The sequence below is a fragment of the Atractosteus spatula genome, chromosome 19 (genome assembly GCF_055471065.1).
Source record: "Atractosteus spatula isolate fAtrSpa1 chromosome 19, fAtrSpa1.hap1, whole genome shotgun sequence".
NCBI lineage: Eukaryota > Metazoa > Chordata > Actinopteri > Semionotiformes > Lepisosteidae > Atractosteus > Atractosteus spatula.
In genome coordinates this window covers 13,014,179-13,026,224 of record NC_142724.1, presented here as the reverse complement: position 1 = coordinate 13,026,224, position 12,046 = coordinate 13,014,179, and the positions used below count along the sequence as shown (strand labels likewise).

Below are 12,046 nucleotides of genomic sequence, written 5' to 3'. Positions count from 1 at the left end.
TCCAACCAAAAGTGTCCCACTCCTCCAAAGACATTGCTTTTCAAATAGAAAAGGCCTCATTCAGTATTATTTACAGGAACCTTTATTGGAAGTAACAGTTTAGGCTACCAACGGCCTTAACAGGTGCCAGTCCAAAACCTCCGTGTACAACTGCCACTGAGGCAACAGAGCTGTGTGCTCCAGATGCGCACACTGATGGGGGGGAAAGCAGGCAGAAGAAAATACTCAAAGATGACGCACATGTTCTGCCCAAGCAGATGTAAAACCTGTGCATGACAGAGCATTACTTGAGAGGCATCGACCCGTAAACTTCATGAAAGCTCCATACTGAGCTCTGTTATGGTAATCCCCTTTGCTTCGTTATGGACACTGAAAGAATCTGCATCAAATATATGCTACATCCTGCATGCTTGCCTATAAGCTGTGTACTGAATTCACATAATAAATAAAGCCCTTGAGGGCTGTTCCTTTCGCCACCCAGTCAACCCTTAATAATCCCTTGTGTTTGACAGTCGATTGATTTCCCTGCAGGCCAGGGGCTTGTTACATAACGGCTATCCCAGCATCCAGCTGCCGAAATGAGGCCACTGCACCAGCACTGAATGCCAGAACCCTCACTTCCAACCACAAGCCAAAAGACTTGCGTTAGGTTTCATTATGCGCTGTCACAGACGTCTCATGGCAGGGTGGAATACATACGCAACAGAGGTTAAACTAAACCCATTTTAAAATGTTCCAGTGTTTGTGTTGCACCTGCCTGCTTCGCTATGTCAATCAGACAATGATCAAAGTGCCTCCCGCAGGAAGCACGGTTGTGAAGGCAAGGTGCTTGCAGTTTATTCTAAGGGAGTGTCAAACTGGAAGAACATGCACAGGTAGAGCTCAAGACGCTACACAGGCTAAGCGCAGTACAGGCACAGGGGCAGGTTCCAGCTCGGTTACAAACCAATCCTCTGCCGTTCGCCCTGGTTTTAGACTAGCAAGCCAGTCAGTCACAAAGGTGATTCCATCTCAGGCAACCCTTAAGAACACACTAAAGGAGCCGCAGCTGCAGGATGTACAGATCAGATTCTGACAGGCAATTCCAAACAACAGAACCGAAACGGAACCGAAAGACATAATAACCGTGCTTCAGACAACATATCGCTTGAGAGTGAGAGACTTATCGCACAGACCGTGCTCGTCAGGGTAGAGTTCTGTAGCCATGAACTCAATTACAGAAGAATGTGCTGGGAGTTTTAAGTAAGGTGCAGGTTAATCAAAGCAATGCAGCAGCATGGACTGCGAAAGCTTGCACAGCCTGCTGAGCAGCCTTTTAACACCGACTTCAGCTGCGCATAAATCGCTGTTAAGGCTCGCAATCGGATTATTTAAACTGAAGACGGTCTCACGTTTTCAGATGACTACATTTATACAGGGTACCAAGTGACAACTACAAATTAAAAAAAAAACCTCACTAAAAGGCACAAGAACTGATCCAGACATCGAAGTCCCCTGCCAAAACAAAGCACCAAAGACCTGGATTACTTCACAAAACACTATCGTAGGAGAAGGCAGAACGTCACTGCTGTACACTGCAGCTCAAGATCAAAGCAACATTATTATACCTTATCAACTCAGAAGGTCTGCTTTTTAACATCTACATGGACTATAAGGCGTCTTGCAAATCAAGCTCATCTTTGATAGTATAATGGGACATTTAGGAGAGGGAAATCCAAATGCTGGTAATTCACAGATATCGCCGTGTCAAGAATACGAAAGCAATCTCTGGTAATGATGCACTTTAGCGCTGAAAAAAATAACTCCAGTATTATTAAAATCGAAGGAAATGTTCAGGAATGTCAACAATTTGCTGAGACTCAAGATAGTATTACCACTTCACCATCGCTGAAGTAATGTTTTGGCTAACTCCAGAAGTCTTTATATAAACTTCGCTGTTCTTTTAAACAGTAGCTGATCAGTCCATGGTACCAACTCAGATTTTATACACAAAGCCAAGAAAATGTCTGCTCTTTAACAGTGGTCCTCGTTTTCAGATTTAAGGCCCTTCTAAATCAACAAGCATCACGGCTCAGATGTTCCTCTTCCATGAGAGCCACTTGTCCTTTAATCAAAACATTATACAGCACCTGGCGATTCCCCCAGACACAACCTCCTATTTCAGGAGGACACCTGGGACAATCAGACGAGTAGCTATGACGGAGGCCCTCCCCAGGGCAGGATCAACCTAACAAACAAGTTGGGTTTCAGTCCAGGAGGGAATAGAGAACTCGCTCAAGTGCAAACTCCGTTCGCACAGCAACACTAAAAACATGGGGAAATGATTCTACACGAGAAAGGCAAGAACTTCTGGACAAAAGAGTCAGTAAGTACGAGCTACAATACTGCCTCCGCATTTGCAGTTATGAATTGGTAACCATTCTAAAAGCACGTATGACTCATTAGGTCCTCCAATTCCTAACTTCTTGGTGGGAAAACCGGAAAAGCAGCAAAACGCCACCAATGCTAGAAATGCCTACAGCTACGATTCCAGTACAGACGTCACAACTGATCCCACAACTGGTGACATCTGTTAACTCTTTGAGACATCCAATAGAGGTTCCCCCCCACCCCACAAGCCTGTGAAACAACTGCAGAAATCCATTTTTCTGCACGGCTCTTGGCTTAGCCAATAGGATTTGCTGTAACTGGACAGCGGGGTGCAGACAGCAAGAGTCAACACAGACGGAAAAAGATGCGAGATACCAAGCACAGAGGAGCACAACAGAGAAGGGAGAGCAGCCCAAAGGAAAAGCACAAAAGAGGTAGATTGCCATTATTGTAGAATGCCATTTTCCTATCAACCACTAGAGTAAAACAGGCTGTGACGGAGTGCTTTGCATAGACATACGGCACAACGAGCTGGCTGTGGGTGAGAAGGCACAAGTACAGATCCGTGAGCAAGCCATTTACTGGAAGAACCAGAGAACAGATACTCCACTGGACAGAGGTCTGTCAACCTACAGGGGCTTGCTGCACCACTAATATTCCATGTCCTAGACACCCCTACTGCGATTTCAGGAAAAACTTCAGCTCGGTGCTATGAAGGGCTATCTCGAAAGCTCAGCGACAAGCATCCATGTCATATCGATGTCTGATCATCTCCAAAAAAGCTCCAACTGTAGCCACTCTACAATTAGTCTTATTAGTAATCTAAATCCCTTATTGGATAAAGTGATATTTAAAGGCTTCTATACTGATAGAGCACCACACATGTACATATCTGCAATATTCCCACGACCCTTTCATGTCTAGAAGTACCTGTGCCAAGATTGGAGCCCTATACACACACCCTCTGTGAATATACTACTCCTAACAAGGATCAAAAGAATGAGATAATCCATCTTTAGGTGAACTACAGGGAAAAGTGACCATGAAGATGCTGGCAACCTTCAAAAGCTCACATCTACTCAAGGAAGCTCAAGGGTCCCCACTGGCAAAGGGAATGCTGCACGTTTGGGACATTCCAAGGACCTCATGCCTCGGAGAACAGTCAACCTGGCAAGGTGCCGCGAACTGGCAAGAGAAACCAAAAAGAGACAGACCTGTGGACAGTACGGCCAACCGAACAGGGCACGAACTCCACGCCCTGCAGGAGGTGTGACTGGACTGCGATGCTACAAAGCTCTACGGTGCGGGCAGCGACTACACTCGGCACCTGAGGAAAGCAGAAGCGCTTCTGCTAACCTCCGAAATAAGGAAAGACTAGGCAGCAACAACAAAAGAGCTGGAGGCCCGTTCAAAAACATAAAGGGAAAAACAAAAGAGGAATTACCACACTCCCACAAAACAAGCGTGCAGTCAACACGGTTACTGTGGACTGCAAGCCGACACCTGCCATCGTCCCCCAACTACTAAGCAAGGCTGGATAGCATTCCCTGTATTGCTCCATCGGTACATTTATACACTTTGTATTGAGGTAAAAAAAAATTCAACTGCACTTCAATTACAATCGTTTTGATGACTCCCAGTGGTACACTACAAAACCCTCCCCACCAGAGTGTAAATTTCGCACAATCAGTGATTATGTTGGAAAATATTTATTAGCGACTGTAAAAGAACAAAATCTAAAACTGGGGGAAAAAAAGGCAAGCAAAGGTAAAGACATTCATACACTCTATAGCGCATCACAGGCGTCGAGACAAGAGCATGTCGTGGTAAAATAAAGAAAAACGGGCAAAGATTCATCAAGACCAAGAACAAAGCACAAAGGAAACCGCAGCTGGTACCTGAAATAAAGATTTTAATCCTCTTATTTAGCTTCTGAAAGTCAAGCAGCACATGTAACCTGGTCCATTCTGGTCTCCAGTTCAAAGGCATCAGGCCGGTCTTGGGGATTGACCGCCAGCATGTCCTTTAGGAGCTGTTTGATCCCGTCCGACATGGAAGTCCTCCGTTTCTGAGGGATGTGGAGTACCATCTTTGGGTTTTCTAGCAGCGCTTCCCCCACGGGCACGATCTCGGACCCCTGCCTGATGTAGGTGCCCAGGAGCTCCCTCTTGGACTCGGCGTCAATGAAGGTGATCCTCTCGATCATGGCCCACATGATAATGCCCAGGGCAAAGATGTCCGCTTTGGCCGTGTAGTGTCCCTCCCACACCTCCGGCGCCATGTAGAAGTCCGACCCGCAGGCCGAGGACAGCCAGAACTTGTTCACATTGACGTTTTTGTTCCCATCTTCCCCTTCCTTCCCCCGGCCGCCAAACCCCGCGCAGACCTTGCTGAGACCGAAGTCGGCCACCTTCAGCACGGGGACGCCCGACTTCTCCGAGATCAGGATGTTGTCGGGCTTGAGGTCCCGGTGGACGATATTGTTCTTGTGCAAGAAAGCCACGGCGCTGGTGAGCTGCAGCATGAAGCTGTTGTTGGTCGCCGGGTCGGGACTGCGCGACAGGATGAACTGGTTCAAGTCGCCCCCCTCGCAGAACTCCATCACAAACCAGAGGTAGCAGGGCTCCTCCGGATAGCCCAGCACTCGTTCACCTGCCACCGGGGAAGAAGAAGAAAAGAAACTTTCAGCGGGAGAATTAACAGCAGGAAAGGAAAAATGGAAAAACGGAACACTGGGATATGCCTCGAACCCACGATGCTACTTCTGAAACAAACCAGGAATACACACAATCAAAAAGCATACCAGCACACGCGGAAGTCCCATGAATCTTCAAGAAAAGATTCAATCCATGAACACGCAGACTGAGTGGAAAAAACAGACGAATGGTTTTAGGAAGGGATACCTCAGCAGAATGCATGCGTAGCAAACGAATTAGGTTTTAGGTAGGAAATGCATAGAAAAACCGATCACATTTGAAAAGTAAACGGTATACTTCAAAGAGGACATGAAAATCTAAAAGTTGGTATGTTCTTTATCCACATTAACACCACTTTTTTCTGAGAGGTTGTCACAAATCACACTTCAGTTATTTAAGAAAAATTTCAGACTTAACAAAAGGCGGTGAAGGGGACATATTTAAAATATTTAGGGCAAAAATAAATACACATTCAACAGAATCAATTAACATACCCATCCTTCCGAAACCTCATAGGAATTCCTACAGGAAATGCATATTGCGGCTTTGTGTCCTGGTGATGAAAATTTGACTGGTTTCTGAAACCCAAAGGCTGTATTTAATGATGGGGGGGGGGGGGGGGGGGGCGGTGATGGATGTTTGGACCATACTGCTTAAGACACAGGGAGGAATGCAGCTGCACAGACCATCACCATGGACAAGCACGTTGAAGTACTGTGCACCTCTTCAGCAGAGTACATCTCCACCCCAGCAACACTGCTGACCAGAACCATCCATTTCCTTAGACACTCAGCTCCTACACCCATTCTCTCTCTCTCTTGTCCTCCTTGCTCACCAATAATTTACCTCATTCTGATCTGAAGCATGCTCCACAGGTTGAACTATTTCTTCTTCCACCTACAGTTTTAACAACGCCTGTTCTCCAGCTTTCCTAAGCCATGCCCACCTGGTGGCCCTCGGATCAGAGGAAATACCTCTGGCTACATAACCATCACATGATGCTTGCATGCCCTGTGACGACAAGAAACGGCGGCTCATTTCTAAAACGTCTCCCAGCCCACGGCGGCAACACTTGCCATCTGCCCAAAACGTTACAACTCATTTCAGAACCGTCAGCGTGCTGCGGTGTGAAAGAACCAGTCTGAACTAGTCGCAGGGCCTCCCTTGGCTATGACACCACAGCTCTCAAAGGAGAGCCCCTAACTGCCATGAATACAGCTGGTGCTCCAGAGCAAGCACCATCTTACCACACTGCACACTCAGGATCCACTATCCCCTCCCACGGCAGCAGCACGACATACACTTGCAGCTGGAGGCCCCGCGGCCCTGGGTATAGAGCAAGTTACAGTATATTTCGGGGTTAGAAAGCATCGGCATTGATGAGAACATGTCAACCCGCAAAAACAAAAGTTAAATGTACACAGTGACTTGTAAAACATCAAATATACGTCACAAAAGAGACAATTTCCAGGTATGTGCAGCGCCATATTAACCGATTCAGAACGAGGCAGCAAAACTTCCAGCGAGGTTAAGCGGCCCTATTACACTGTAAACACCTCATCCAACAGGAATATTGTTCACGACTTCCAGACGGTTTTGCCGATAAATGGAACTCCGTTAACTCCGACTGTGCATGCAGATCACGTTGGAAACTTTCTGCGGTGAAATATCTGCTGCACAACTTCATCCGCTCATACATCACATTGCCTTGCTACCGGGACTAGTGAGCAGGAAGGGACCGTTTCATATCGCAATTCATGAGAACTCTTGTTTCGGCCCATGGAGAGGCCAGGGGTTTGTGACATGGCGACTTCCAGTACTTGCACAAAGTTCACAATTTGCCGTTCAATTCGAAATTTGTCAAACTGGTCTATACCGGCAATGAATTGGTTACCGAGATCTAATGACCGGTCTGAGAAACTGGGACTGCAGTTCCCCTTTAACATCAACTGGACTGAGTGAATTAATTAGTGCTTGCTGGATTGAAAGTCCCTTTGGAAAAAAAAACTATGACAAATATATCTCACCTAACAATATAATTAATGACAAAGTACAACCATCTCTGCAACTCAAACAGCAGGTTGCTACAGAGTCAAGAGTGTGTACCTGCACATTAAATAAACTGCGATAACCTAAGCTTCTCTTAGCTACTGCTGTGAAGAATATTGAAAAAGATCTGTAAATGACATGGGTCTCAGATATACCAAAGAAGATGCAGAGAGCTTTTTGCTTCATGCCTGTGGAATATTTATTCCTTTCAACCTGACATGTTTATCAGTTTCTAAGGATTACTGGCAGCCCTCGGTTATTATTTTGTTCTACACCAAACACTTTTCATAGAATTTCCTGAGCATTTTACACACACTCTGCTGTGCCATCTCAACATTACCACACAGCAGTAAGCTTGCATAGCCTATATAATGATCTCATCAAGTGTCAAATGTGTGTTATGCAACAAAAAACAAAAGTACTTTGCTGAAACACTAAGGCAGAGGCACTGACATCTGCATTCACACTTCTGTCCAAAGCCTGAGGCTGTGCTCAGCACACAATCCTGGCTGAGCCACACAGCCTGCCTACCTGTCTGAGCTTAGAGGGAAGGCAGAGGCCTGATCACCTCTGACAAGGTCCAGCAGGGAAGAAGTGAGCTATTCACTATTCACTCGCTATAGCAATCACGAAACGTGAACTAATGAATGTTTCCACCCTCTAAACCCTTACCCTAGTGCCAGGCTAATGATCAATGCTTCTGTTCATGTTGTAAACTACACTTTGTTTTTTGATGGGAACCAAGATGCTCAATCTGGCTATAGGCATTTTGTAATGAATGAATGAATTAATGAAATCTTGACCGTATGCCTTGGAAGACGGCAGATCGGACCTGTTTGCAGCCAGTTCAGCACTGGAGGAAATGGGGAGGCTTCAGGGAAAAACTGCATCTTTGTCGGGACCAACATCCAGAACTTCAACAGGTTGCTGAATCCAATATTCAATCTTTAAAGACGGGATTTAGTGAGTGATACCTACACCCTACCTACTTTGACACCCATAGTTCACATTTAGCACTGCACAATATCTCAACTGAAGTATCGTCCTACAACGTTTTACTGTGATTTCTTAAGTCGAGAGTGCAACCATTACTGGTTAACCAAATCTTACCTTTTCCATTATTCTATTTCTAATATTACCTTCCTATTAGCTACCATTTCCCACCCCAGCTTGCTATACCACTACTTACTGGACTGCATAATAACCCCTGTGAAAAATGTAAAAACTGATTTTAGGCTGTTCTCTTGGGTCTAGAGTGGGCCTTCTGGATTAACTTAGTCACACTCCCAAAAAAGGCTCCACTGTCGAAACACTGCGTTTCCTTTCCTCTCTTTTCAGCATGGAATAAATCTTTACTTGTTCCTTTGCGGCCTACGACTGCTGACAAAGCTCCCTACTTGAACTTCTTCTGCATTAACTGCCACTTGCCCAATTTATACCACTTACCCAGAGCACACGCATGCCCACACTGCTGGCACATTACAGGCTTAAGAGAAGCCCACACTGCGAATTGAACTGGGAACTCCCACTGGACCTTAAAGAAGGAAATGGAACTGGCATCGCAAAACAAGACCCGTTTTGTTCAAGCTACCTTTGAGCAGAGCAACTTTAATGGCAGCAATGGTGAACAAGAGCCATAAGCCTGACAGGTAGTCCATTTTCCTCACACATCTCAATGGTCTAAGGAAGAAAAATAGACAACTGACCAAACCTTGGAAGTCTGGAGTTGATCATCACTGGCTTAACTACTTAATGGAAAAGGGAAACAAAAGTTAACTCTCCACATTTGGAAAAAATGCTTTTGATAAAGAGACTCTGGGAATATTTCAGAACTCTGGAATGGCAAATTCCAGTCTTCCACAACAGAACATCCTGTCACTTTAAAAACAAGGGGCATTAATTTCTGGACAACCCTAAAAAAAAAACAATACAGGGGCACAGATCTCCATGGCCCTCCATTTCCACCACAGACCAATGAAGAGGCAGAACAGATCCCACAAACTTGAGCTGTCACACAAATGGACACCAAAACAACAACAACAGCTACCTGCAAACCAAGGCAGTGATATCCACTGTCGTGACCAGAGAAACGGAAAGCTGGCACTCCAAAGTCTTAATCACTTCTAGGCTTTAAAAAAAAAAGTCAGCACCTCAAGATCTAAGCTTGATAACGCATCCAAGATTTCACATTACCTAGCATGGACTTTCAAGGGGAGGGGGGTTGGTACAACACAAAAGGCAACACCAGCAAGGGGTCTTGCTGCACGATTTCAACTTGGGGGGGGGGGGGGACGACACAGCAGCCCCACTGCACAGCAGGTCTGGCGATGTCAGAATTAAAGGGGAACCAACAGGAGCCACTACCTCCACCGCTGAAGCACGGGACACATCTGGGCCACTACTAGATCAGGTGAAAATTAAACTTACTGAACTCATGAGGAACATAAGGGAGGTGCGATCTTCATCCCAGGGCAGAATTCAGCTAGGACACCAGAGATCACACCCCCCTGCTTTTACAAACAAGCCCAGGAACGTTAATGACCAAGAACACCAGGGCCAAGAATTCTCACCTGGTCTGAAGGAAGGCAACTTCTACAACAGTGTCCTCCTTCACCATACTGGGGCTTTATGTGTTAGAAATACTGTACTAAAGGGAAAAGTACATTTACACTACCTGAACTGCCAACACCTCTCACAGCAGTAACCTGATTTTCCATAGAGGCCACCCAGCTGTATTCTGCTTACTGAGAGCTGAGCAGGTTGGCAATTGGTCACATTGCTTCCTTCAAATAATGTAAATATTTTGTCCAGTAAATAATAAATAATGTCAAGTGCTCTGACATCTCAAGGAAGAGACTATTCACAGTAGTGAAAGGAAATACAAACCAAACCTGTTTGTTCTAAACTGTAAAACACAAAAGGAAAGGGTTTATTCTCTCAGAGGAGGCTCCTTTCTGAAAAGGCCAGTAATCTGAAACACATAGGAAATGACAAGCTGTTCATTAACAAGGTCTTAAGTAAAACAGACATCAGTTTCGATTCACGTAGCCTATGGCCTTGTAAAAGCAGGCTGTTTCCGAGGTGAACACTGTAAATTTGAGAAGGGACGTGCAAGAGTCTCCCTGTCAATCCTGACCTGCCATCTCGCCTGAAATCACGGTCACCTGGCTGTGCTCGGTCCCAGCTCCCGAGCGCGGAGTGCCCACATGTTCATGCCCGGCGTTAATATTTCATCTCCAGAGAAGTGTTCAGGCCCCAGTTACATAACGGAGAAAAGGAGGCCAGGGGCCGCATCAGCGCAGGCGATGCGTTTCCACTCTGTGCGATCTGCTGCCCGACACTCACGAAAACCACCCCCCCCCCCAAAAAAAAAAAAAAACACAGGCCGAAAACCTGCATAACTCCGAGACGCCCGCAAAAATGGAACCCGCACACTCCCGCAGCACGCCGGGCAAACGGCCGCCGAGACTGCGCGGCTGTCTGGGAAGAAGAAGAAGAAAAGGCTGCCTTTGTCCCGGCCGCTAGTGAACCCCAAATGGGGAACTGCGTTTCCAGACGGGGAGGGCAAGCGAGTCGTCCCCTCCTGCGCACCGTTTCGGCCGACTCGAGTCGCGTCCTGCCAAGACCAGTTTAAACTCCCTCCCCCCCCCCCCGCTCGCCATCACCGCCACACACGTGAACTTCATGCCTCGAAAACTTCGGCTCCGTGTGATTGCTGGGGGTTGGTTGGGGGGGGGGGGGGGGGCAGCTTAAGACGCATCTGAACCTAGACTGGGAAATAAATTCCAGCGATTCCGCTGGTGTGGAGAATAAAATCGCTCACTTAACCCCCCCTCCCCGTAGACCCCAGGATGTTGTTACACGGAATACGGTAACACATGCATTGCTTGAGATCTGAAACGCGAATCGAGGGAAGCACTTCGACTGAACGACCTGGGGGGGGGGGGGTTTGCAGCTGACCCACAGAGGTGTAGCGCCGGGGTAATTTTACTGCGAGGGGGGGGGGGGTAAACCCGGTACCTTTGAGCGACGTCTCCACCAGGCGCAGGTACTGCTCGGACCGCTTGTTGCCGTGGCTCATTTTCTGGGCCATGCCGTTCCGCTGCAGGACGCACTCCTCCAGCTGGACCACATTTTCGTGCCGCCGCTCCAGGCTCGCCAGGGCCCAGAACTCGGCCAGGGCCAGCTCCACGTTCTCGGGGGCGTCGCAGCGCAGCTTCTTCACGGCCACCCTGGCGCCCGACCGCCGCGCCACGGCCTCGTACACCACCCCGTAGCTGCCCCTGCCGACCTCCCGCAGGAGGCTGTAGCGGGGCCCCAGCACCCGCCGCGGCGGCTTCTCGCCCTTGGCGACGCCGTCGGGGGCAGAGCCTTCCTCCATCGGGACCTCATCGCCCCGGCTCTGCCCCGGCGAAACTTTGCCCACCTCCCTTTTCAGCTTCGCATTGCGAGCCCCGCTCCTCCTGCAGGCTCGCACGCTGTTTGTCCTTCTCCTCCCCCCGTCACCTGTATCCATGGGTCTCTTGTCGTTGAAAACGAACGTGCGGGGAAATTCGGTTTTCCTCTCCTCATCACTTTATTTCCGGGGAAGAAAATTAGGTGAGCTACGCGGGGCTTGATGTGCCTTTTGAGACCAGAACTTGGTTTCTGGGTCTAACCCCGCTTTTCTTCTGCCAAAATCACGATTTGCAGCTCCAACCGTTTCCCTATCTCCAAACTGTTTGAACTAAATAAACATCCAAACCTTTGAATGAAGGGGTGGACCGTACCACTCCTCGTGACGAGGGAGGTCTAGTGTTGTACAGTTTTACCACGTTTACTACTAATAACAATACCAGCATGCCGTTTAAGAATATAAATAATTCATGTTAATTTAAGATAAAAAATGTATAATTATATTCCAGCCTTGCACAAGTTAAAGTTTATCAATA

The 12,046-nt window shown here is 47.4% G+C and overlaps 1 protein-coding gene across 1 annotated transcript in view; it reads right to left on the bottom strand.

Annotated features, from left to right (window-relative positions):
* The window catches only part of stk35 (serine/threonine kinase 35), a 28,493-nt gene extending 16,677 nt beyond the window's left edge, over positions 1-11,816 (bottom strand). The window contains exons 1-2 of the mRNA XM_088937724.1: positions 11,136-11,816; positions 4,269-5,022 (exon numbers count right to left, since the gene is read on the bottom strand). Of these exons, the coding sequence (XP_088793850.1) occupies positions 4,310-5,022; positions 11,136-11,631 (1,209 nt within the window). The 5' untranslated portion in view covers positions 11,632-11,816 and the 3' untranslated portion in view covers positions 4,269-4,309. The remainder of the gene's footprint in view (positions 1-4,268; positions 5,023-11,135) is intronic.
* Positions 11,817-12,046: the final 230 nt, after the last annotated feature.